Source organism: Stigmatopora nigra, chromosome 2, assembly GCF_051989575.1.
Source record: "Stigmatopora nigra isolate UIUO_SnigA chromosome 2, RoL_Snig_1.1, whole genome shotgun sequence".
In the NCBI taxonomy this organism is placed as follows: domain Eukaryota; kingdom Metazoa; phylum Chordata; class Actinopteri; order Syngnathiformes; family Syngnathidae; genus Stigmatopora; species Stigmatopora nigra.
In genome coordinates this window covers 16,058,792-16,086,757 of record NC_135509.1, presented here as the reverse complement: position 1 = coordinate 16,086,757, position 27,966 = coordinate 16,058,792, and the positions used below count along the sequence as shown (strand labels likewise).

Genomic DNA, 27,966 nt, shown 5'->3' with positions numbered 1-27,966 from the left:
CCTACTAATTGGCTAATGATTTAAAGCTAGAGAGTGTCGTGCTTTCAGCAGGCATCCGACAAATAAGAGTCGTGGGGCCAGTATTCTTAAACATTGCTGTTGGTTCATCGCTAGAGGTGGTTAACCTCTCAGAGAAAGGCTCTTCCTTCTAGGTTGTACTTATCTCATTCCAGTCAGGTCTCGTGGTCTAGGAATTTACTGATTTATCTACCTTGTTTAATTGTTAATTTTTGTACATGGCAATCGAAAACAGATTTTCAGATGATCAGATCACACAGCAGCTACAGTTTACAGTAATCAAACACAAATCTTCACCGAAATTCCTATGATATTTGAGAATATCAGAGCAATTGAATGCCTATGCCAAGTCAATCAAAGATTAATGCATTCTCGTCACCATATATCCTCACTGGGTTCAAAGGTTTCCTGAAGTGAATCAAACAGACCAAATCAACAGAAAATGTATTATATTTCTGGCTGTATATGTACTTGCTACTCAAACATGTCAGAAGGAACAAACACTAAACAGCACCTTTTATTTCAGCTGACCTTACTTCATATTCAAACCTGCATTTAACCCTGCAAAAGAGATGCAAGACCACTTTGAACTATGAGAACCACATTTTTAAACTTGCATAAAAACTTCAAGACGATGGATTCATCCCAATAGATCTCCAACCACCCTGTTCTAAATCCGAGAGAATGAATAATTGTCTGAGCTTGAGAAATAATTGTTGCTTTCAACGCTAATGGGAAACGTGCACATTTATTATTCAGTCCAGAAGACAAAGTGCTCCACAATGTCAGGGGACCCATGAGTTATTGCTAAGTGTGAACTAAACTCAGACTAAAAAGGAAGCAGCACAGGCCTTGTTCACTCTCTCTTCCTCTGTCCTGATCCCCAATAGCTCGTGTGTCCCCCACCTCTGGCCATCTGCAGAGGCAGAGTGGCACCATGCAGAGAACTTGAGACTGCGTCGCAGCTGTGGCGCGTTCAGGCGGCGGCGGCTGATGAGCGCACTGCGTCTTTGCAGACAGAATGACAGACGGTGAGGGCTCTCTTGTGTCACTGCATCGCTTGACCACAGGCGGCCATGACTGGTTGAGAGAAGCCAGACAAGCATTACGGTCCTCTAGGGAGCACTGGGGGTTTTATGAGGATGTGAAGGGGAGGAATGTGGCAGGAGGGGTGGTGGCTCCAAGGTTTGCTGACCTGCAAGATAACACATGGCAAGAAGCAGACAGGTTTGATTTGTGAACATGCCGACACTTGTGCTGAGGGAAAGAGACACCAAAAGCTTGGCTGCCACTGCTGCTCACTGATCCAGTTTTTACATGTATACTCCTTACTCTGAAAAGTCAACATAACCCAGATGGAATTCCAGCAATGCACTTAAGCCTTGTTCATTTTTCGTGTCTAGACCCCAAGAGACTGTTGCTGTTATTTAGCCACTTATTTAGCTTCAAGTGAAAGCTAAGTAAAGTAGGTCTCAACAAATGAAAAACTGGATTTTGGAGGGCGGAAAAAAAATAAACCACATCTCCTATATGTGAATTGGGGTACTTTAGTGACCTTGTCTTAACTTATTTAGACCATTTAGGTGCTTTGCTATCTACTTGGTTTGAATGCAGACACATTGCATAAAATATTTTAGCTAAAACAGCTTTAAACATTAAATTGGGAAAATGGTGTTGTGGGACCTACTGAAGTACATTTTCTATGGCGGTGGACTTTCAGGTTTGGTGTCAAATGAGGATCACAACATTACAAGGAAAAACATTCAATCATTTTTCATGCTGCGTATCCTCACAAGGGTCATTGAGGTCCTGGAGGGACACACCCTGAATTGGTTACCAGCTTATTGCAGGTCACAATGAGAAAAACAAGCATTTGTGCCTACTACATTCACATCTATAAAGACAATTGGGCGTGTTCAATCGGCCTATGGTGCATGTTTTGGGGAGGTGGCAGAAAACTGAAGTAGCAGAAGAAAACCCACACAGGCACAGGGGACATAAACCCATACACAGTAAAGCCGGAGCCATGATTGAAACCTATAAGTATTCTTAGAAATGTGAGGTGGACATGCTAACCACAAAATCACCGTGCCAAATCTACAAAGGGTGAAGAAAAGAATTCAAACAAAAACAGTAACATTTGGTAAGTTTTTGATGTATGTAAATTAGAAATGATGCAGTCTAATATTTTGGGTAACAGATGGCTGATTTGTGGAGATGTGTCTCTGTCTCTCCTTGGAGGTTCTCACCAGCTTGAGAAACAAAAACAAACAGAACAATCATGCTATTTCACACACCGAGTGTTTCACCTTTGAAAATGTTCCCTGTTGCCTATAATCTTTTCCCAGTCTTTCACCTTAAGCTCCAACGCTTTTGCACACTTGAAAGAATAAGCACAAAAAAAATCTCAAAACTCTGTGTCAAACATAACAAGAACACATAGCACTAAACTATATTCAACTACGAATATTCCACTCAACACATAACAAGTATATACATTTCACATTAGTGACATGGCCTAGGGTGCAGGATACAGCCTGACTAATTAAATCCACTACAATAATAATAAGACCAAGATGATAAAACGAGCATCCCCGGTGGGCGAGTGCCTTAGAACATCAACACAGTTCTGAGATCAAGAATTTCAATCCCAGCTGGGTTCCAACCTTCCTTTGTTGAGTTTGCATATTCTCCCCCTGTGTGTGTTTTCTCCGGGTATTTTCCTCCCACATCCCAAGAGTCACGGTGAGTGCCCATAGTCGCACCAACCGTGAATCTTGTGATGATAAGCAGTAGGGAAAACAAATGGATGATAAAACCGAGAAGAATTTACAGTTTTTTTCCCACAGTTTCACGAATGATGGAAGTTTGTGAGTCTTGATGGATTATTTTTTTAATACTCTTTGAAAGGATTCTATCAATTAATTGGTGTGTAAAAATCCGTGAAAGTGGGCCTTGAATTCCCTTTTTCCGATTCATGTTAAGGCTTTGTATTGTTTGTAACCACATTGTCCATTGCTTGCCAATTCAAAGTTAGTTTCAAAATTGTTCTTGGCAAAAAGTCTATGTATTCAATAATACTGTTCACGCCAGTTTCAGAAGCTTCTTTGTCCTCACCCACTGCCAACACTATCCAATGCAAGTTACTTGAAACAGGATTCTGTGTTTAACAAAAATTTGTAAGATTACCCGCTCCTAAGGCAAATGCACTGGTGATATTTTGCTTATCTAATGTATTTTTTTCTTTATAAAGAAGCTCTCCCTAATCTTCAATAGCTTTTGAAATAATGTAGATGTTATACTTTGCATAAGCCTCCATTGAGCTTACATAACAATAGATTTTTGTATGTATACAATGTCAAACTTAGTTGTCTGTGCTTGTTAAATTATTCATTCATTCATTTTCTTTTTTGCTTATCCTCATGAAGGTATGGCATGAAGGAAACCGGTTGCTAACCAATCGCAGGGCACATGTACAAAAACCACCATTCACAATAGAGTTTAGAGTGTTCAGTCAGCCTACCATGCATATTAACCACACACCACCAGGCTAGGAATTAATGAATTAGTTTTATAAACTTCTTGGTCTATTAGCCTTTTGTAGAACGTTGTGCTTCTGAATACGTTTGCTCATAATCTGTGCATCTCCTGGCAGCTGAGCCTTCCTATTAATAAAAACCCCCTGCACACCTGGTGTCAAGATGTAAAGAGATGGCCTGATTTTGCAGAAGAAATACTTTTACCAATAGAAGGTGCTGTTGCATTTTACTATTTTGGCATTTGTTAAGGCTTTGAAGTGAAGCTGGTTGTTTGCTGGCACATTCTTTTTTGTTATGCTTAAGCTCGCAAGGGTTGCCAATACGGCTATCACAGCCAACTATGCACAATAGTAAAGAAACTGTGAGGCAGATGTGCTAACACTAGACCTCCGTTCTGCCTTTCTTTGTACAGGAAAAATGCAAATGATCAGTTTTAACATTGAAATGTGAATAGTATTGGACAATAAAAGAAAATAAATTTGAAACAAAGGCTACTGAATAAAAGAAAATCCTATAATTGTGTGGGTTTTTTTCATGTTACGTGTGTTTAAGTTTCTGCTCGTGTCCTCTGATCATGCGTATTTGAATCCCAATATTAAAGTCTTAGAATTTTTCACAAAAAGTCTGGGTTAATCTTTCTGGCTCTACTAGAGCTCTGCATCCGCAAATGCGGAGTTCCATGGAGGCATCACAGAGTGATAAAACTTCACTTATGACCACTTCAGGATATTCAAAGGCTTGAGGAAAAAGATTACAATGTTCAACAAGCTGAAGCTGGTACAACCCTAATAATTGGTGCTTGGCAGCAATTTTGCAGCTGCTTCAGTGGCCATTGGTGAGCCACGGGAAAGCAAATAAAAGGCATAAACTGCCAAGCCATCAAATATTGATGGTCTCACAGCTGACCAACTGATACCTGAAAGAACTACAAAATAGCTGCAGTGAGCCGGTGGTTGTTGTTGTTATTTTTCTTAGCAAAGTAAGACAGTATATACTTATAGGTAAAACCAAAATACCACACCTTTTTCATGTTTACCCCAGCAGAACTTTTATAAATTAGAAAAAAACGCAATCAGATTTTTCTTGGGTGGAATAAAGATGAAAAAATAAAAAATCCAGTCTTTCCAGGAAGGAGTGGTTTGATATAAGGGCCTTTCGTCAATGCTACTACTATTTTAACCACTCAAATATGAGTATCCTCAGTTATCTGCCCATCCTCTTTATGTATTATTACCCTTTAGTGCATGCATCCTTGCTTGAATCCATTAGTGTGTACTGCAAAGTGTCTCTATAGGGTCCTCTTACTGGGAGTGCTCCATATAGTAGCAGTGGAACATAAAACCGCAAGCATCTGGGCAGATATCTTTAATTGGTACACTGCACCCAACGTCAGTAATATAGACTCCAAATTGAGACGTAGGATAATTTCTTTAATGTACCACTCCTATTGCAATTTTTCTGAGGGTGAATTTCAAGGACTGGCTTGTATGTGCAGAACAATCCGAGGACTAAGACAAACTAATCGCTCGAGTGTCATACCATCCATGAGTTTCATCACAGGTTGAAGAGCCTTCTTTCGATCCAGCTGCATTTTAGGTTCTATAAACTTCAAGACAAACCTAATGTCTGGGATTTCAGTTATCACCATCATGCCTGATGGTCATTAATGTTCCTATACCGGTGATTGTTTGATTTTATTGTAATTTGGAACTAGCCATGTTGTAGAAATGTGTTTTGTTTCACAAAAAAACTACTAACAAACTAACAAATGTACATAGAGTTGGATATTTTGATTACAAAGAGACCATTCACACTCATTATCACAATGCCACCAACATGAATCAAGCCTGCACCGAAGTCAGGCGAGAGAACCACGACACCATCAGGCGGCCTACAGTCTTTTATATGAAGATTATTTGTGCTCAGTTGGTGTCTTGCATGGTGGCCAAGCGGCCGAGTGGTTGGCACGGCTTCTCACTGTTGAGGGATTGTGGTTTAAATCCCAGGTCTGTCCTCACTGTGTGAGGTTTTATGTTCTCCTGGGCTTGCCTTGATTTTTTCAGTGTACTCCAGTTTCCTCCCAAATTCTATAAAAATGCAGAGTCTGAACACTCTAAATTGCTCCTAACTATGAGTGTGAGCATGAATGGTTGTCCCTCTCCTTGTGTCCTGCGATTGGCTGTCCACCGATTTAAGGTGTCCCCCGCCTGGGGCCCATAGTTGGCTGGGTAAGGCTGAGGATAAGTGGCTCAGAAAATGAATGAATCAATGTTGTCTTGCACTTTAAAGGCAGTTTGAGTCATTCCCTCTGCATTTGAGTCAATACATTTGTCAAAATGTGAATGCATTGTTGAACTAAAATATGTGAACTGGTGTGGAATAGTTGGCCGGAAATACGAGATAGATTAGTAATTAATCTGTTTCTGAAAATTTCTAGACTCTTTCCTCTGCTTTCAAATGAAAAGATTAAAATTAAGCCCCTCCAGCACACAAACTGAGCACACACACTGAGCACACACACTGAGCACATAGTGCACTTGCTTCGCTCCTCCCTGAGCCCTCCTCCGCACGACCCTCCGCCCACCAACCCGGGACCAGAGTCACGTGCCTCACCGCCTCGCTTCTCAACGAGCCAACACCGCCACAAATCAAACTAACACAGCACTCACTAGTTTAGCTGAGGAGAGAGCGACTGAGAGGATGAGGAGAAGCAGTGAGGTGTTCACGGACGGATAGCCACTCCATCACCAGAAAGAAAAGACGAAAAGGGTTCATTAAAGGACAGATTCAAACATTTTTTCTGCAAAAAGAAGACTTTTGAAAACGGACCGGAGAGATGTGCGACGCGCATGTTTGGAGTCCCGTTCTCATCCAGCCTGGCAGACACTGGGAACGAGGGGCGAAGGTGGTTCTCAGCTCAGCCGTGGCTTGAATAGAAGTGGATCTTTTATTTTAGGCTTCGCCATGAGGATCCTGACATCCAACTTGTTCGCACTGCTCTTCCTGTGCGCATTCGCCGGCGTTTTCTACGTTTGGAGCTCACTCGAGGAGCGCTTGGAACGACACAAACGGGGCTTCGCGGTACCGGTCGGGGGGTCATTCTACCCCAAACTCCCCGTGGATCTTTCAGCAAAAACTTTTCGTACTCTGCTCGCTGTCCCGGCGGCACAACGAACCCAAATCAAGGCTCACAATGGAAGTCGCCATGACCACGTGAATGGAGATAATAGGAGCGCACGAGGGGGGTCGCTCGAGTCGGACTCCCCAGTGAGGGGTGGCATATTTTGGAGCACCTGGCTGGAGGATCTAGTTCCAGTGGGCTTCACTGAGGAATACGCCCGGGCTTGGCGGGACAGGGCGAGAGCATCCCGGGTTGTGAAGCTGGAGCCTGGATGTGGGAGGGTGTCCAATCAGCTCGCCACTTTCTCTGATGGTTCCAAAGCGTGTGTTCGCTATGGGATCAATGCTGACCAGGTGCAAGGGGAAACTTTGACCTATTACCTCGCTTGTTTATTGGGGATCCCCAACCTTCCCCCTTTGGTTCTCTCCCAGATGAACAGCTACAGCGAGCAATGGGGGGAGGTGAGGGCACGCATCGGGGCGTTACAATGGAGCGAGCACACTGTTGTTTCTCTCGCCCAGTGGGTCTCCAATCTGAGCGGGGTCGTCACACCTGCCCCGCTTCGACCGGACCGAAGCGGTCTGCATCCCGAGCTCCGGAACAAGACGGCAGAGGAGCTGGTAGATCTCGTGCAGTGGAGTGACTTGATTCTATTCGACTACTTGTCAGCCAATTTTGACCGGCTGGTGAGCAATCTGTTCAGCCTGCAATGGGATGCGCGCATCATGGAGAGGGACACCAACAATCTCTTGAAAACCCCCCGTGGGGACCTCGTCTTTATCGACAACGAGGCCGGGCTGGTGCACGGATTCCGGGTGTTGGGTATGTGGGAGCAATATCATCAGACAGTACTGAGCTCCGTCTGCGTATTCAGGGAGAAGACGGTGCAACGCGTGGCCGAGCTCCACCGACGCAGAGACGTCAGCAAAAGGCTCCTGGAGCTTTACAGAGAAAGCGAACCTTTGGCGGGCGAGTTGGGTTTCCTCTCGGAAGAGCACGCAACTATCCTCCAGGACAGAATAGACAGAGTATACAAACATATTTTACGCTGTAAAGAGAAATACGTGGAAGTCTGAAGATGAGCGTGTCACTTTTGTCTCGAATATCCAACGGAACTACCTCTTATGGATAGAATGTGACGCCTACTATATAACTATCTGTGCCATCTTTAATCCCTGCTGATTTATTTCACACTATGAAGCCCACTTTGTACATACTGTATTTGATTAGGATCAAATGTTAAAACTCTAATAGTGACTGCATGGGTTAACATAATGTAGGCCCTCATGCTCTCTAAATATATATGGATTATTGCCATATGGTCTGTAATCTAGATAAGATGAACTCCCAAGCCTTACAGTGTACAGTATTTAATACTCTGTTATATATCTGGTCATTTTCTTTAGAAAATCTTTTTGCACAGTCAGTTGTCCTATAGGCAGCATGGCATTTGTATTGTTATTGTTGTATTATGCCTTAAAATGTATCATTTGCATTGTACATGTTGTAAATATTCTTCACCAACTTGTTTTGGCAAGTCAGTGGTCTACTAATTTAATGAGCTTTGTAACATTCCAAAATGTCTTGCCCCCACCCCAACCATCATTTTTCTCTTAATACACAATAATTTATGTTAAAACAGTGTGTGCAGTTTGACTTTTATTTCGGTGTGTCAAACATTTAGCAGCATGAACAAGCTGCTATGTCGATCATAACACTGCTTTCATTGTTGTATAAATGGCATGAATGTTCCCTCTGAGCTGCCCTGTCAGCCAAAGGCACGCTACAACATGCTAATCCTTTATAATCTTACTAGGATTTATGAAGGAGGAGACAAGTGACATCATTTAATACATTTTATAAAGGATTTGCTGTTTTCCAACTAAATTGAAATGAGTTCCCATCTTCCACCTGAATCAAGGGCTTAATTAAATTGTTTCATCTGTTGATTTAAAGCATCTCCCCTTGATTAATGATTTTTTTTTTCTACCAGCGGACGGTTTTGTTTACTGTTTTTTAAAGGTTAATTTCGTCAACCTTCTGCCAACAACGAGAGTTTATTGGTTCCATATTGGACTTCTGAGAAAAAAAGCCAATGATATACAGTGCAGTAAGCTTCGGAAAGTCATATTTTCAGCCTCTCGCTATTCTGCAGCTGGTTTCTTTTACTACTTTGGTATGTTCCGCCAACTCCCAGGCACATCTTAATTTGGGGAGCTCTGGGATGAGAGGGTTAGCTGGTGATATTCCATGAGTGAATTTTCCATCATTTCTTATCTTGGGTAGTTGCAATATGTTGTTTTTCTTGGTGGGTCGCAATGACAGTAGCATCATGTGGAGGGTGAAGCAGGCATTATAAGCATTTTCATCCGGTGCAACCACCTGCTTCTGAAGCTTGATAGCTCAATGTGTGGACTAACTGTAGGAAAAGGAGGTCATGGTAATGGGTTGCCCTCTAGTTCTACATTTAATATGCCGACTTGAGTTTCACTGAGGTGAGGAGGGGGTTGGGGTGGTTATTTGGACCACGTGCAGCTGGGCACCTTCTAGGCATGCCTGGTCGTGTTGGATCCTGCAAAGAGATTTACGACGAAATGCAGACACCAGGGATTAAACACAATGTTTAACTGTGGTCTACATGTGTAAACCAGACTCACAACCTTCCTGCTTCACTGCCTCTCACACTTTGCACTCGGATCCACGTGGCTGTATCCACTGTTCACATCACCCTTTCATTTTATTTGTTAGCCATGTAAACATCTTATATGTATAATGACGTCAAGAAATGTATTTGCTTTGAAGACAGTTTAGAATTAACCGTTTCTAAATTACTCACACATTCTGTTTGAGTTGGTTCAAGTCCACACCCAATTTATTCTCATCCATAAGCAACAAATTCCTGTGTGACGCAGCCCAATGAATTAAACTTTTCCTATAGCTCACAGCTTGAAAGCTGTGCGTGGTGCTTAATTACACCCTTCTAACTGCTAGTGTGCTGTTTCTCTTTACATGTGGTACTTTTCTGTGTGGGTACAATGAGTTGCAGGCTGTGACCATCATGCCGGCTGAGATGCAGCTGGTCCCAGCACTGATCTTCAGGTACTTCAACTGATCTTCCTTTTTATGTCCACATTGCAAACATTCCAGTGGAGCAGAGGGAGGATCATCTCCATGGACACGCACACACACGCAGTGATTTCCCCACCAGGAAAATGAAACAGGAACCAGCTGTGCATACAGACTGTCTTTAATGTTCAAGGTTTTAACCCTGATCTCTTTCCCCTGACTTTAAATGACTCCCACCAGAATGCAATGATTGGTTTTAATATAAATATGGAAAACATTGCATATATATATATATATATATATATATATATATATATATATATATATATATATATATATATATATATATATATATATATATATATATATATATATATATATATATATATATATATATATATATATATATATATATATACACACATACATATATAGATTAATCTCCCTATAAAATGGTGTGATTCATGCAACATGGACATTTATGTTTTAATTTTGTGATGATCCATTTTAATCCATTTTAAAATTAAAAATAAAAATTGTTACATTAAAACAAATATAAAGAACAAATGCTTATTTTATTGATTTTTTTAACTCTGTCGACTTACGAGCAACCATATCCAAAGCGAGTAGGCTAACAAGAAAATATTATAAAATATGGAAAGAGTTGACATTTTTGTGATCACTTACTACTTGTGGGGGGCGCAGACAACCTATATAGATTATTAAAAAAAATAAAGTGGATAAAGGAAGGTCTAGCTAGTTTCCCATGCAACAACAAGTCACTAATTAGGGTCTCTCCTCAGTGGCCCTGCTGTGTGTGAGTGGTTAGACGTAACTGGAATTCTTTCGAGGTTACATAGTGCAGGGGACTTCCTGCACATGGTTGAATGATTTCATTATAAAACACATAGGAAGAGAGTCACTTAGTCACAGCTGAGTGGATACCGTCCATAAGGGGTCAAGCGGGGGGTTGGGATGGGTGCTGGGGCAACGCCTAGAGGGGCTTTCACACTGTCAGCTGGACATCCAGGCACTGGTGTACAAGGAGAGCTGACACAAAGCCTGTCTGTGTTCAAACCAGGGGTACAAACATGAGGTCATGGATTTGGGGTTTGTTCCTTTAAAAGCATGGAAGTTGTATTCAGGCTAGAGAACAATTACTTTCTCAGCAAAAAAATGTGTGAAATGCAAAATTTCCCATCAATTAACTACAAAATTATACAAATACTTTTTGGTCGACATTTCGACATGTCATTCAAGTTTAACTTTGGGCTTGGATGTATTTAACTCAACCTCAAATTGTGATTTTGCATTTTCTAGAGCTCTTAGGGGCAAAATGAAAATGATTAAAGACTGCTGTATATCAGAGAAAATATATAAACTGCTGTTGTCCAATCCCTCAGTGATGACATGCTTGTAAATTAAAGAAAATATTGCTCACTGCTTTATCATTCCTCCTTTCATAAGTTTTGCTCCTTTCATGTCATGCATCGATTCTCTAGGTAGTTGAGTCCATTCTTATTGTTTTGATGTAAACACTAAAGCAATTAGATGTATATTCTTTTTACAATATATTGTATGTTGTATATACACGTCAAGAAAAATCCATGTGCAATCGCATTAAGAGCGCTTCATTCATTCATTCAATCATTCTCTGAAACATCCTCACAAGGGTCGCAGGGGATGCTGGAGCCCATCCCGGCTACCTATGGGCACCAGGCTTACGTAAGGTAGTAGATTTTTTTTCAGACTTTTGTAATTTCAGTTTAATTGGATGTAAAACAGGGACATAATATAAATCTATTCTTACAGTATATAACTATACTGTGACTTGTATCAAGCACAACACCCCATATTTTAAACTTTTCAGAACATTTCATTGGTTGATTATCAGAGACCAATGATTGAGACAAAATTTCAACTCTCCATACATTTGGTCTTTGACAAGACTGTGCTTTCATTTAGTACACAAAAAATAGTCCTTTTCTCAACCTAGCAGATAGGTAAGACAATATTCTGCAATTCAGTGCAGTGTTACGTCACAATAAATTAACATTCAGCTCACTGAAAGGAACACTTTTTGAAGAAAGGTAGCTAACAAAAGATTTTGCTGTAGTAATTACATTTCTTTGGTGAGTCACCTTTTATTCCCCAGAAATAACTACTACTTAAATAGTCAATACTAAGCTATTTTCTCTTATGCTGAAGCAGGAAAAGTAGAGTAAAGAAATATTTGTTTACATGTAAAACAGTTAAATTGGTTGAGAAATGTGTCATTTTAATGGCTTATGGAAAGTGGAAAAGCATATATACTCTGTTTACAGTTAAAATATTTACTTATAACATTTAAAAGGTCAGTGGCGGAACAAAAGTGTACAGAGCCAGGGTGTGATGAGTATCAACAGGCCATTTGGATGAAGTGGATGAGTGTGGGAGGGTAATAGGGGTTATTGACTCATAGGGCCCTTCAGGCAGGGATCTTTTAACATTTAAACACTACATTATAGGTCTGTGCATCATCTTCTGTTTGGTTTTTACCCCACCCTCGCCCAACCATGTACACTCTATGCCCGCAAACCAGGCCCCCTAGAGGACCAGATCCAGGTGTAGCCGCACCCTCAGCAACCCAAAACTCTGCCCCTGCTACTTGTAATATTATTGAGTGACATAAGAGCTGTGGAAATAGTACCAAATCCCAATGTACACTAGCAAAACCCTGGAAAGTTCAGTAAAACTGAATTGCTGTCTATAAGAAAAATTCACGATGTTCAGTTTATGTTCGTCCATACTAAGTATTTCTACTGTTTTGTTTTAGGATGATTTATAATTTTTAATAGGGATACTTAGTGTGGTTGCCGGTTTTGCTCTTCATCTCCAGATTACAAAGAAAATATTGAATGGGATTTGATTGACGTGTTTAGGCACTCATGAACTTTCAGTTATGCTTAGCTGCAGCAAAGGTAAAACTTTGTAGAGCATACTCATTTGCATGACGTTCATCTTTATGTAAATGAGTATTAGTGTATTTATGGAAATTACTTTGAGGTTTTTTTTTCACTCTAGCTTGTCAAACACATTTCACTGTACGTAGAAGGTACATAAAGACCAGCACCTGCCCATTTCTGAGGTAGCACAAATATGATAAAATTATTTCCTTCAAAGGTGCATTTTGTAGACTGGCGAAAGCTTGCACTTTGGAATGTCAGTGGGAAGCGTTGTTAAAAGCCATAATCACTCATCCACACTAATTAGCAGGGATCTTTTTGGAGTGGTTTTCCATTCCAATTCAAAACATGCTATCCAATTTCAGAAGCAAAACAAGTAAGTTCCTCAAGTATTAAGCTTAAAGCATTGTTTACTTGAGCTTACAATTGATGCTTGATGTGAAACTATCACAAATCCGACAATAACACGATGGAATTATTTTATTCACAAGTGAAGACAATTATTTTCATACTTGCTAGTTTGAGTTGACATTTATTGAACAAAAGCTAATTTCCATCCTTAGTCTGTGTCATAACAACAGGGAATTATTGAAATGGAGGACCAAGTGTTCAACAAAAGTAAGAAATAACACTTAAAAGTGTAATTTCTCATATTGTCTGCAAAATTTGAACATTGCTGTCGTTTGGCTCACTAATAGGAAATGACTATCATTAGAAATTGTACCCTAACAATGTTTTTTTTTTAACCGCACCAGTTACGTTGTAATTTTAATGCTTCAAATGTATGTTACTTCTATTCCTGTAATTAAGTGTTCATGCACCACTCAACTAGAGAAACTGGCATAGCCTTCACTGTGGTACTTGTACTAAACTAACAATTGCCAGCAATATTGCTGTAAATCTAAAGTCAAAAAATGATATTGGCCCTTTAGTGCTTGCTTGACAGAAGAATTTCAGCTTTTGCGATTAGCTCAGTTTGCTGTGACAAAGTCATACAGGCTTTGTGCCAGACATGCCTGAAGTGTAGAGAGAATCAATACATAGAAGGGCAAGAGGACGTGTGATGACAAAATTCTTCGACCCTGCTGAAAAAGCACATTCCTCCAGGCTGACTTGATCCGTTCCTGCCTCACTTGTTCTGCCAGTTTCAGATTGTAACCTATCCAAGGTGGTGTTCTTGAATTATACCTATCACTGACAGTGCGGGAACTCTGTAATTTGGTAATTTGTATGTAAATTGTGTGTTTGTGAGACCATCGTAGTCTGTTGTACCGCAAAAGCACTACATCTTTCTATGCTGTTTTCTCCTCGAAATGATTGAAGCTGCTGGAAGGTGTCAAAAGAGTCAATCAGTTAAGTAAGTATGTGACAGAGATTGTAGGGAATGAAGCAGGGGGCACTCGAGCATGCAGGAGTGGGGACAGGTGGGTTTTTTTTGGGTTGGATCCAGGTCCTGATAACTCTCCCCCAGTATCAGTGAGATAATGCAACAACTCAACCAAATAAAACAATAGTAGCCTTATAGCTGACTATGTAGTTTTATTGGCATTTGAATAAAATTTGATGTGCCTTACTGATGGTGCGATGAGACCACCTAGTGCTGAATACAGAAGACTGGAGGCAATCTGTCATAAGTGTGACATGATAATACAAATATAGCTTAATGAAGCTGATGTGAGTTGATGGATAATCTGCTTTTGGCATGCATGCAAAAACAGACCATAAACAAGAATGGATGTAGCCTACTTGTCTCGAGGGGAAAACAACAGAGACACTTTGTTACTAAAGGTCAACAAGTTGGCTCGAAAATCTGCCTTGTTCTTGAAATGATTCATTACCTCAGTATAACAAGGTTAAAATGTCCTTTTGAAAATGGTCCCAATTGCAGTCGAAGAAAATAAAACATTGTGCATTGTCTTTGTCAGTGTCCTAAAATTTTAAGTTTTTATAATAATGAAACAAATTGTAGTCTATTTGACATCAAAATCATACTCTCACTCCTCCTCACTCACCACTTTGGCAAAACATTAAACAAAGCAGTGACAACCAAAATACCAAAGTCAAGACTTCAAAGCATAGCATTGCCTTCAAAGGCCATAGACCAACGACTAAAATCACAGTAGTGAAAAAAAACTTTCATCTAGTCAATGACGATGTGCGAGGTATAACTTTCATAATTTTTTCTCTGAACCACCAACATTAAAAACAAGCCCCAACAGTACTTCTGAATGAACAATCATGGCTTGTGATCTAGTTCCTTTTACTGCTTTGATTCACACAAAAAACATTTAAAATACAAACACTATTTTCTACATTCTTCAGAAAATTTGTTTAACATTCAATATTCTCCTCCAGGGCGGTCCGGAGAACGAGTGGCTAACGTGTTGGTCTCACAGTCCTGGGGTCCTGTGTTTGATCCCAGGTCAGGCCTCCTGTGTAGAGTTGGCATGTTTTCCGGGCACTCTGTTTTCCTCCCACATTCCAAAATAATATGCATGGTAGGGTGCTTTTTTTCCATTTTCTGAACCGCTTCAGCCTCATTAGGGTCACGAGGGGTGCTGGAGCCTATCCCAGCTGACTTTGGTTCAGAGGAAAAGGGGCAATTCAGCCTATCATGCACGTTTTCAGAATGCGGGAGGAAACCAGAGTACCGGGAGAAAACCCAAGCAGGCCCTGGGGGAACATGCCAACTCAACACAGGTGAACCGACCTGGATTTAAACCCAGGACCCCAGAGCTGTGAGGCAGGCTGCTTGAACACTTAATTGCCGTTAGGTATGAGTGTAAGCGTGAAAGGCTGTCCCTTGCCTCGTGACAAAAGTCAGCTGAGATACGGTCCATCACCCCTCCCCTCGACCCTTATGAGGCTATGAATATGAATATGAATATATTTATGTATTTTTGTGAATTATGTTGACCGTTGTTGATACTGAAGCGATATTTTGAAATCAGAAACATTATTCAGATAGTTAATCAAGCATGAGTTTCTTAAAATATGATTGGATCAGGTAAGATGCTCACTGGGTCTCACCAAGTCTTTCCATCCAACCACATTGACTCATCCACAGAACACTGGATTATTCTGTTGCAGAATTCATGGCTGTGGTCATGAGGTCTGTGGCACACTTGCTCCTTTGTGAAGATTTTTTCATGCATAATACTGTTCGCTTGAGTTTCCCCCACTCGTGTGGAGATGCGTTTATATTATGTCACATGCTTTACTGACTTGTCTCAAAAAGGAAGTCATCCAGTCTCAGCCTTTCAAACCGGCTGTTTGCTGCTTTAGTGCAACCTAGCATTACCTTAAACAAAGGAAAGAAGGGTGGGTAGTCTTACTCACTTCCTAACCCACAACAGAGGAAATTTTAATGACCCTTTAGTACACAGAGAACAATTTAAAAACATTTTCAGGAAGTATAGATTCAATATAGTAACGCTGTGTCCTTTTCCGGTTTATTTTTTACCTGTTTATTTTATCTGGTTACATACAGCTTCCAGTCCTGTGTAAATATTTCCATTTTGCAAACATTGGCCATCGGCAAACTACAAAGACAAGTGAGTTTTGATGGAAGATGAGTATTCACTTTATCATTGCCATATGTGCCTTTTTAACTCAGATATTTCATCCACATTGACAGTCATTTTGTCTGCTGTTTTGCTTTTTGTTTTTATTTGAAACCTCATCCCATAATATTATTTATCTTTCCATAACCCAAAAATACAGTGTTGAGAAATAAATCTAAAAAACCTTTTAGATTTCATTTAATAATAAGGTTTGCCATCTGCAGGACTGCACTCCAGACATTGTAAAGAAATGCTGATAGTATTGAATGCCTTTTAGCATGTAAATGGTTGGGACACAACATAATTACGTACATCAGTTAATTAAACAATCATTTGCTGGCAAAGAGTCTTCGCTATTTGAATTTGAATTGTTCAATTAGGACATGGTTCCAAATTTCTAGAAACAGCAAGGACAATGGCCCGTTTCCCAACATGATGTGTCATTTAGTAAAACTGCACAGCAGAGTTTTGGCCATCAGTTTTAAAGCGATCAAGTGTACTTCTTTACAGGTCCTGTAAAGTTGATTTAAAACAAATGCATTTTTGGAAAACCAGTACAATGAATAACTGTGTATGATCCAAATCCAAATTTGAATGATGGGAAACTGTGAGTCTCTGAACACTGAACACTGCTGAGTTGCCCTTGAGCAAAAACAAACAACATACAGCAAAACAATGCCTTCTTTTTTCTTTAGGAGGACCAATTCTCTTGCGTGCAGAAAAAGGATATGCATATAAGTATGTGTACATTGGCATGAGGGAAATCAAGAAGTTATTTACACTCCTCAAAAACATTATAAACAGTACATTTTGATTGTTCACATTTTTATACAAAAATGAAGTAATTCAAAGTAGACAAATGTGAAAAGTAGGTGGATCATTTCCTATTAGTTAACTTTAAGAGGCAAACTTCTCGTTTGAAGTTTGCAAATATTTTCATTCAACAAAACATATATGTATAAAATGTTCCAAAATTGTTTCAATAAAGAGCTTTGATTTCGTTTCCGTAGTTGTTTTGTAGGTGCAATAAAACAGTTGTGTTTGGAAAAAAATGTTTCGTATTTTATCACTCAAGAGACTCATTCGATATATTAGCATACAATCAATTTTCACTGTAAATAATGGCCAACATATGAATAATATACTGAAAGAGGAAAGCAAAGGCACAAACATTTAAATTCAAACTTGCCACAACTGTCCATTTTTGGGGTCGAATGGTTGAGTTCCTTTGGGCATGTTGATCCTATTACACAACACTGAATAAGCAAGTCTAGTGACTGAACCCAGACACGTTGAGTGTTATAAACAACAAAAACAAATCCATTCTCAACACCCTTGAATTGACAGAACGTTATCTATCCATTTAATGATGCAATTTGGAAAAACCCATCAACTTTCTGTGTTTATTCCATAATTTGAATAATAAAATAATAACCACAATTTGTTAAACCCATACAGCTAGCTATCATATTGTTTTTCATGGATTTTTATACATCCCATTTCAATAGTACTTTAACACGCCTTTATCCAGTCCAGGTGTTCCCATAATTCACAAGGCCTCACATACCATGACGACATTTGTGAACTTCAGAGGCACACCAGCAGATGAAAGGGAAGATTTATAACCTGCTGATGGACAGTGAAAGTGAGAGTGCAGTTGGTATGAGACGTAGCAAGAATAAGCAATGTTTGTTGTAGTGTCCTCTAAATTTTACTTAGTGAGAAACATTTCTCATATATGCTGCACTTTGTACAGCTGCAGTGCTAAATCATTTCTTTGCACACTCTAAAAAAGTGGCGCACAGCTCACCTCATGGCCCATTTGAGGATTTTCTAGCTTCGTCTAATGTATATAATTATTTGAGACAAGGTTTAGCTTTTCATTTTCAATGATTTTAAAGGTGACCCTTTGTAGATTGCTTCTTTTATTGGCACTGGATACAATATTTCCCCGCTTTAAAATGTTGCTTCTTAGCTTGTGACTTTGATTATGAAATCCAAGGTCGTATAGAAATGTCTATCCTACCCTATTTGAGCATGTCTGTGGAGATTTGCATTTGCATGTATGCAGGGCATAACCATCTGTGCTCAACTTGCTCATTTTATAATGCAGCGGCTTTTGTTCTGTGCTGAGTTCTTTTTTTCCCTAATGTCTGCCTCTGTAAAATGTAGTCATTTTTAATGTTACTTTTGAATTGTGTAAAGACCTTTCTTCATTCATTGTCCACTGAAGCTCACAGGGGTCATGGGGCGCCCGAGTCCATCTGATAACGGGCTGTAGTCAGGGCAGACCTTGAATTGATTGTGAGCCAATCGCAGGGCACAACAAGAAAAACAACCACACACATAGACACTCATGCCTTCGGGCAATATTTTTTTGGCATGTGGGAAGAAACCAAAGCACCCTGAGAAAACAGGGAGAGCAAGAAAAGGAAGGCCGATCACACCAGAAATTGAACCCTCGATCTAAACAAACCCAGATAAAATGTGAAGTACATTCATCATTCATTTTCTGAACTGCTTTATGCTCACAATTTTCACGCGCGGTGCTGGAGCTTATCCGAGCTGACTGGGCATGTGTGAATTGGTGGCCAGCCAATTGCAGGGCACAAGGAGACAAAAAAAAAAAAACTGTCAAGCTCACACTCAGACCTAGGGGGAATTTAGACTGTCCAACATACCTATCATGCATGTTTCTGGACTGTGGGAGGAAACCACAGTACCCTGAGAAAACCCACACAGGAGAACTTCCAAACTCCACACAGATAGACCAACCTGGATTTGAACCTAACCACTCAGCAGTCGAGCCGCCTCTGCAAAGTACATAAAATCCCCAAATATAGACACGAACGTTTTGCTTGATTTTCTCTTCTTAAACTGCCAAGAATTTCTTCCAGAAAGCTGTGTGACTAATACCAAAAGAAACAAGACTTATGTTTTGTTTTACTTTCCTTTTGGTTGTCATCTTTAAAGGGATGATCGTTTTTCCAAATCTGAATGTTAGTGTTTCCATGAACTAGGGTGAACCAAATGGCCCAATGTGTCATGTCTGCAAATCAACATAAAGAGCACAAATTCTGGACATGTGTGCTTACCCCGAAGTGACACAGGGAGGGTAAAAATAGAGGCGACCCACATATTATTGTGCCAGACAGAATGTGGCATCTGCTGTGCAGTGTTTGAAAACCTCCTCTCCATTTCACACCCCTCCCCCCTCACCTTTCATTCTTTCAATTGATTCAACCCTCAGCCCCGCCTCCTTTCCATTTGTCTCTTTGGGTCTTCCTGGTATTTTTCCCCCCTCTCCCTTTCTTCATCACATTCAATTCTCCAGTTTCTGTCTTAGTGCCCCTTTGCCCACCTCCTTCACACGTTCTGATACACATCTGTTGCCATGTGTTGAGTGTTGTGGAAAGGACCCCATTCCTTTTTGAGGAAACAAGATCTTATTTCAAAACATCGAGTGGAAACTCGAGAGGGTAGCAAGTGGAATAGGAATGAAGAGAAAAGGGTGAGGGTAGTTGAAAGGATATGTGTCCCCCCTCCAGTAATTGAAATCCTGATGTTATATTTACATTTGTGAACAAATTCTTCCTTAGGGAGCTACACATGCATGCAAATACAAGTTAATCCTTTGGGATTAACCAGTGTATTTGCAAGGCAATTTTGAAAAGGTTTGCAACTCTGAGAGATAAAAGCACTCATTGTGATTCTCTGCAGGTTATTCCTCAACCAAAGCCAATGCTAATGGTTTTGTGACGCAATACTCTGCTTTCCCTCAACCTGTGCGAAGTCAGTTTAACCTTTCTCTTCCTATTTTCTCTTGTAATACTTCCTTACGTTGCACGACCTATTGCATGTATATAGTGCACTATACATAAGAATGAGACTGAATGGCTCAGTAATGGCATTCTTCCATTTTTCACGTACATTCAAAAATTGTACGATCTTTTGTTCCCCCAGAAATACACTGCTTAATCTTATAATCTTTTTTTGGATGACTCATGTCGATTTTTTTCAGTGAGTAAAGACAAAAATGTATAGACCGTAAGGCATAAACATAAGGCCACCCGTGCACACAGACACACACCTACAGATTCACAAAGTCGGCACCTTAATAACCATTTTAACAATCATTAGATTCCATCCTTCAAATGAATAATCCTTACGTTTTTCTCCGCCCACCCTTTCATTGCCACCCTTTCAGTTCCACCCTCTGGGTTTCATAGCCTCCCCTCTTCCCCCACCACCTGCTTTGACAGGTACTTTTCTATTAATGTTTGCTGACACAGCAGTGTGTCCGCCCTCTAGCAAGCCAATCATTGCTTTAGGAGTCGATGGTGGAGATTCACAGTCGGATCGCAAGAATAGAAAAAGGGACGAGGCTGCGGCAAAATGGGAGCCTCTTCAACTGTCAATCGGAGGAAAGATGACGGTCATCTTTTGGTCCTCTTGTTTGCTCACAGACCATTTTTCCATCTGCTAAGACGAAATTCTATACCCATCCTTTTATACTGTTTCCTTTTGGATCCTCATAACAGTTTTGTTCGATCCGTCATCGCTTTGTTCCTCCTCAAACCGGTTCCTCATTTTTTCTTCTCATTTTCAATCTTCTTTGTGTTGTTGCCTCCTTGCTGTAACATCAGCATCAGAGGCATTGAAATAACCTTTCAGGAAAGGTTATTCAATTGAACACTGAATACCCACCTTTAAATGTCTAATTACCTTGGTGATTAAGGCAAATGCATTGGCAGTTACTTATCTTTTATGTTCCTATTTCTCTCAGAGCTGGAAGAATTATACCTTTTTTATTGGAAGGTGCAGTGCTGTCTTCAGTTCACTGCTAGACTATAGGATATGGTTAATGATAGATGATCTTCAATGTATAAAGAAAGAACTATATGATTTCAAAATAATTGATGTGATGTCCTTTAAGAATTACTCCATTTAAAACAAATGATATGAAACCAGCCTCTGATTTTGTAAATTTGAGTGGGAATATTTGAAGAATTCAAAATAAAAAAATAAAAAAAGAGAGTAAGGCAACCTTCCTTTCAGACTGACTATTATGTTGCATTTTCTACCCCTGCAAAATAAAAATATTTTGTAAAATTTGCTAAAAATAAATGTTTTGTTGCATAAACCTTGAATGCCATTTGGATTTTACTTCATTTAAAACAATTAGGAGCCAAAATGAGCCTGGTATTTCATTAGAAAAGAGGTTGGGGTTTGTTTATGACAAAGAAAAGGCTGCTAAATAGACACTTATATTAATAATAATTTTACATGTATCAAAAATGAATTGTTTACAGTATTTTAGCCTTGTGACTTTTTGTAACCTAATAATATTTCCTTGTCTGGAATAACAATGGCAAACCTCCACTGTGGTTTACACAAACTTTATTACTAATACAGCAAACATAGCCACTATGAAGTACAGCCTTGGCGAACAATGGCTGAGCATTAGCCATTTTTAGAAACAGATAGTGTGGCTGAAGCAGCAGCACTCTAACTGAAAATGGCTTTAAAAATTAAACATAACTCCACCCCCTCATTTTCATCATCATTTTCCCCATGCTCACACGTCTCATGCAATGGGATGGATTGGGGCCCACTGTCATTGGCAGTTTATAAGGCTAAGAATTTGACTCTACTCCCTTAATGATGCGTGTTCAGACAATGAAACCTTAACCCTACAAAGATTATAGGGATTTCAAAGTTGCAAGCATCTTGTGAATGTTTTAAATCCACATCAGTGCCTAGAGGCCATACATTTGAGGCACAGGAGATTTGGCCACATTTAAGAGGCTCCTGAGATCAACCTTGGGACAAATACTGAATGTCATAACTGCAAAAACAGAGATATCATGCTTCATGTCCTGGCCCATCAAAAATGACAGATGGGTGTCAAAGTCTGGAAGACAGTTGAAAAATGTGAAGCTTTCAATGTTGGTACTTGACTTGATACACGCATGTCTATAGGTATTTTGTGTGTCCGTGAGTTTTTATTTTATTTTAGCTATATAGCGAGCCCCACTTTTATCTAAACTATTTATGCAACAGGTGAGCTCTAGTTTTTTAAAAAGTACTCCAGTCGGACAGAAAAATCTCTTCACGTCTTCAGTCAGGACAGCAAAGGTTTTTTCAATGGACGGTTTATCACTTAAATTACTGTCTTGATGTCAAATACCAGAATAACCCATGTGGAGTCCATTCCTCAAACTATTTTGACACCAATTGGCTGACAGAGCATCACATTCAAGCCTCCCACACTCATAGTCAATTGCTTTTAATAATTAATAATATACAGTCATCCCCAGAAAAGCAATTTTTGCCTTTTTGAAAAAGGAGGCAACCATTAAACAACTGAAAACCACTCGTTCTATCTCACTGCCCTACAATTAGTGGTGTAAGCGAAAAAGCGAATTTCCCAGATCACATAGCATGTAAAAAAGCCTGATAGAAAGTTAGGATCAAACAAGATAGGCAACGCTGGTGCAATCAGCGCCCGGCCGCAAATGCAGTACAGAACCTGCAAGGGTTCTGATTCACAAGTTTAACTATAATGAATGAATATCTATTTTGGGATAGATTTATTGGATCTATAATTTAAGCATCTGAAACTCTTGGTAACCTCAATAGTCTCTTCCTAAATTAGGAATCTTACTCTGATAGAGTAACTTTCAGATGTTTTTTTATTTATTTATCAGTAGTAAGGCAAAAAGGCTCAAGAGTGTAGTCCATAAATCTTTGCTACAAGCAGACTGTAATGATATGACTTGCATGAGACACATGAAAACAGCAATAATGCATTGATGGTACGAATTGGGAAATAAGGAGTATGGCAGAATGAAATAAAATGCATTTGAATGGTAGAGTTTTGAAACAGAAGTGTAGATTTCTTAACAAGGTGAACTTTTCAACTGTATTGTAATGATTAAAAAAAATCAGGTCAAATGCATGTGTTTGTCAACTACTCTAAAAATACTGTAAATGTGCTATTGTTAGAAAGCCTGTTTATTTTTCTGCCCAGCCCTAGAAGTTCTCTTTGATTATACATAGTTGACTATTTTAGGAATTGAAGTTTCATGTAACAAGACAAAAACAATTGACATATTTATTTAAGAAACATGAATCCCTTTATTGTAATACAAACAATAATATTTATTTTTAACCTTTTAGCTATAGCGTTAGATGCATGCCAGAATTCCATAAGCAAAATTTGAAATATTGCCTGCATAAAATGTGTTTGGAGCGTATGCTAATGATATACAGCTCAAATACGCTTGCAATTCATGTCATACAGTGCAAATTCTGATTAGGTGCTTACTCCCAATCACATTACACACATGTATAACTATGATGTCCGGAAGATAATTTGTTGTCTGGGTTTACAAATGCATTCTATTTGAAGCATGATAAGTATGTCAACTATTTCAACCACATCCTCCTAGGTCTCTTACAGGAGTGTTCTGGGCAAGTCCCACTGGAAGGAGGCCATGGGGCTAATCCAGGACACACTGGGGAGACTATGTCTACCAGCTGGCCCAGGTATACACCTTGGGATCCAGCCGGAAGACCTGAATGAAGTGGCTAAGGAAAGGGAAGTCTGGCTTTCATTGCTAAAGCTGCTGCCCCTGCAACTCAGGTTCAGTTAAGGGGTAGAAATGGATGGATGCATCTAATATGCCAAAAAAAATGGGATTGTTAATACATTCCGATATGAACTACAAAACAATTTATGGTACTTAACCAGGCAGCAGATTTGATAAAGAAAATTTAAACAACTTAGTTTCTTGTGATATACCGAAATATGAAGTCCAGAAAATAAAACAATTGTAGCATTATAGTTGACAACAAGATAATTGGAAAAAAAAATCAACAGCATCCACAAAGCGATTACCAAGTAAAATGCTGTGCAAGGAAAGTGACAAAGATAATTGTGATAGGTGCAGCAACAACAAAAAAAGAGTGTTAAATCAATTCATGATGCTCTGAAGGACGTCTTATCTCAAGACAAACAACATACCCAATGGTAATAAAATGATATAAAATTGATTCATAGGGCATGTGTTTTGCATCCGGTCTCCTTGTCAAAAACACCACAAACCTCAGACTGCCTTCTCTCCTGTTTGGCAGATTGGACTGTTTTATAGTTCATGGTGTTATTTATATGCAAATGAAACAGAGTGTATGTTCACCCCATTCCCAATATGCTAGATTCAGATCAATTGATTAAGAAGTGTCAATAGTGATTAAATTGGTGAGTGAAGTATTATTACAACTTACATTTAGATTTAGTTTATTCTCCCCAAAACATATTTTAGATGTTTCTTCCAACATGATCTTATCAAATCCATAATTTAATCACAAATTATTTTCAAAATGAGACCCTTAGTTATGCCATTTTGACCACAATTCTTACTGCCAATGATAAAACAGACACAGGAAAGTTTTAGTTAAATACATTCGTATTATTTCATATATTTTTGTCCTCCCACCAACACTATAAAAATATGACTTGCAGCAATCTATCTTTGGAAGCAATCCACTTTACTTCGATAATAACGGCACCATTCTCCACTTGCAGTTAAGACTGCAATCTTTCCTGGACAATTATTTATGGTTGTTTATTGCATGACATTTAAATCAGAGAAGGAGCAACAATTATCGGCTAGATACTGTTTATGCGAAGACTCTTTAGGACACTATGCAGAGAAATATTCTCTTCCAGGTCATACATCTAATTTTTTCAAATGTCACTCAGGGGTGGATGATAAAGCGAGGCAACAGAAAGCAAAAGGAGTTATAATGGGAAAAATCAGATAAGCCATCTCGAAGTGGTCCATTTGTCTAAAAATAATTTAGAAAAAAATCTTGCTCTTGAATTTCTTAACCATAAATCCTGATTTGGTGCAAGTCATGGTCAACGTCTATGATTTTGCCGCATCCTATTGTTGTCATCTTGCCGTTTTGAGTGTTTAAATAAAAGAGATAAAGAAATAAATGAAATTTCAGGATGTAGTTTTCTACTTGGAATAATTTATTTTTGATGGTGGACAAGAAAAAACGCACATGTTCATAAAAATAATCGGGTAAGCTTGATATTATGATCATAATTATAGATACTTTTGGTTTCACTCTATTTTTCATGCACAAACTCAAATGATCCAAGACTCTGCAAAAAATAAAAGGGCTATTCCATTGAAATGTTTAACAATACATTTTAATTCATTGGCTGGCTTTGCATAAACATGATCTACCCAAAATTAGACATCTATCGCTGTCCAAAGTGTGAGATATCATTCATTGTCATCCAGTGCTGCTTAATATTTGGTTTGATTTGGCAGATTTATTAGGCTGATGGAAAACATTTTAGAAAAGAAGAATATCTCACCTGCAATAGACATTTTGTGAACAGTCTGAGGAGAATTCATTCATTTTCTGAACCGCTTATCCTCACAGGGGGTGCTGGAGCCTATCCCAGCTCACTTTTGGATCATGCTAACTCCACACCGAAAGGTCAAAACCTGGGAATGAAAAATCAATCTCAGAACTGGGAGGCTGACATGTTAGCAACTCCCCTACCAGTCTCAGCTTTTTTTATTCAGAATTTTAAAAAAAGGAATCTAGTATATATGACCTTCATGTGAAAAATGGGTGATCAAAGAAACTCAAATGAAAACCACAGATTCCTTGGAAGACTGGTAATGAAGAAAGTAATGTTTGAGGAACAGAATATGACAAGATCCATATGTGCTGCCATTACACTATAGGACAATGTGGTGTCAATTATCATACACATGCTCCTTTGTGGATGCCTCAAAAGGCTGTGGTCTTGTCAGTTTGAGGCTGTGAGGAAAAATTAAACAGCATATGCAGTTCCTAACACAGATGTTTGAGCGATGAGTCTTTCTGAAGTTAATGTTTTGGAAAGCCCCTGCGAGGTGAACTGGAAATCGATCAAATGTAGGGCATATAAAAACATGGACAACAATACTTAGTCACACCATCACTGATCCTACGAGTTAGTTAATGTGTCTGTGGAAAAAAAAAGCTGCACGTGCAGCGGCCCTCCAGACTAACCTGAATACTAACCCTAAATTCTAACCCTAACCCTAAATTCTAACTCTAACCCTAAAATCTAACCCTAATACGAAATTCTAAACCTAACACGAAATTCTAACTCTAACCCTATATTCTGACCCTAAATTCTAACTCTAACCCAATATTCTGACCCTAAATTCTAACACTAACCCTATATTCTGACCCTAAATTCTAACCCTAATACCAAATTCCAAACCTAACACGAAATTCTAACTCTAACCCTATATTCTGACCCTAAATTCTAACACTAACCCTATATTCTGACCCTAAATTCTAACACTAACCCTATATTCTGACCCTAAATTATAACCCTAACCCTAAATTCAAACCCGAAATACTAATACTAAACCTAACCCTAAATTATATATACATAAATATATATTAAAAAATAATAAATTACCCTAAATTCTAACTCTAACCCTTTGCACCTGATATTGACATGACATACTGTTTGTGTTAATTATGTCAACACACGCTGCCCTTAAGAAACATTACATTTGTGAAAATGTAATCTTGCAATAAATAATATATGGCTAATAAGGTTATTTAGAATATTTGGCACATTTTACAGACCTTAAAGTACATTTTCAACATAAATTGAAATATCTATATATATATATTGAGATATTCTACTACAAACAAAACAAGACATTTTTGCATCGAGGGCAATTTTTACAAAGATTTTACATCGTAAAAACGATCAAGAGTTTAGAATGAGATTAATAATTTTAATTTTTTACAATACGCGTTTACACATGACGTCATTCCGGGAAATGGAAACCTAGGAAGTGAATTTCGCCAGGTGACGTCGCTTGATCAAAATATCAGCTCAGTAATACAATTTCTCCTACACTTACGAAATACGAAGAAAGATAACAATATAATACCTCTCCTGACTTCTGGTGAGCAGTTCTACAAAGGTTGAAGCAAGCAGATCCCAACCGGTAAGTATGCAAACTTTGTCTCAGAATCGTTGGTGCGTGTGTTCACGTGAGGAAGCACCCTGCAAAAATGACAGATGCCATTGTGATAATTCGATGAACGCTGGTAAGATAGATTGGATTTTATCAGAAGTTTTCTGGTGTCATGAGGAACGGCAATGGTGGTCTGAGGAATGTCACTTTTTGCGAGATCCTACATTGCCGCACCTCGGACGCACGGACGCGCAGACACGCAGACGCAGATGAAAATCACACTGGAGTGGAGTGGACTGACTATATTTATGTCAGAAATATAGAATTAAGAATACAGTGATCGCAAATAATAATAACAATAATAATAACAACAACAATTATATATATATATATATATATATATATATATATATATATATATATATATATATATATATATATATATATATATATATATATATATATATATATATATATATATATATATATATATATATATATATATATATATATATATATATATATATATATATATATATATATATATATATATATATATATATATATATATATATATATATATATATATATATATATATATATATATATATATATAATGTTATATATTGTATTATGCATACATGTACATCTGTGCTTATATATATGTATTTCAGCAACACACTTATTTATTTA

General features: G+C 38.7%; 2 protein-coding genes and 1 long non-coding RNA gene across 6 annotated transcripts in view; 2 read left to right on the top strand and 1 right to left on the bottom strand.

Annotated features, from left to right (window-relative positions):
- On the bottom strand, nucleotides 1-27,528 carry LOC144186190 (uncharacterized). 2 transcript variants are annotated; one of them, XR_013324818.1, is made up of 3 exons: nucleotides 27,247-27,528; nucleotides 25,650-25,782; nucleotides 1-1,213 (listed from the first exon to the last, which is right to left on the bottom strand). It is a non-coding gene; the product is annotated as an uncharacterized LOC144186190 (long non-coding RNA). The 2 variants fall into 2 exon arrangements; XR_013324817.1 differs by lacking the exon at nucleotides 1-1,213 and adding an exon at nucleotides 16,420-17,878.
- fjx1 (four-jointed box kinase 1) lies at nucleotides 6,172-8,583 on the top strand. Its single transcript, XM_077710527.1, has one exon. It carries the CDS (start codon nucleotides 6,522-6,524, stop codon nucleotides 7,752-7,754), a length of 1,233 nt encoding a protein of 410 aa, XP_077566653.1. The 5' UTR covers nucleotides 6,172-6,521; the 3' UTR covers nucleotides 7,755-8,583.
- trim44 (tripartite motif containing 44) overlaps nucleotides 27,140-27,966 on the top strand; it is a 32,626-nt gene continuing 31,799 nt past the window's right edge. For all 3 annotated transcript variants that reach the window (XM_077710529.1, XM_077710531.1, XM_077710528.1), the window contains exon 1: nucleotides 27,140-27,303. The gene's annotated coding sequence lies outside the window, so the exon portion shown is untranslated. The remainder of the gene's footprint in view (nucleotides 27,304-27,966) is intronic.

What these genes read in the sequence shown, in the direction of transcription:
- fjx1 (XM_077710527.1), top strand. Translation starts at nt 6,522, where the DNA reads ATGAGGATCCTGACATCCAACTTGTTCGCACTGCTCTTCCTGTGCGCA.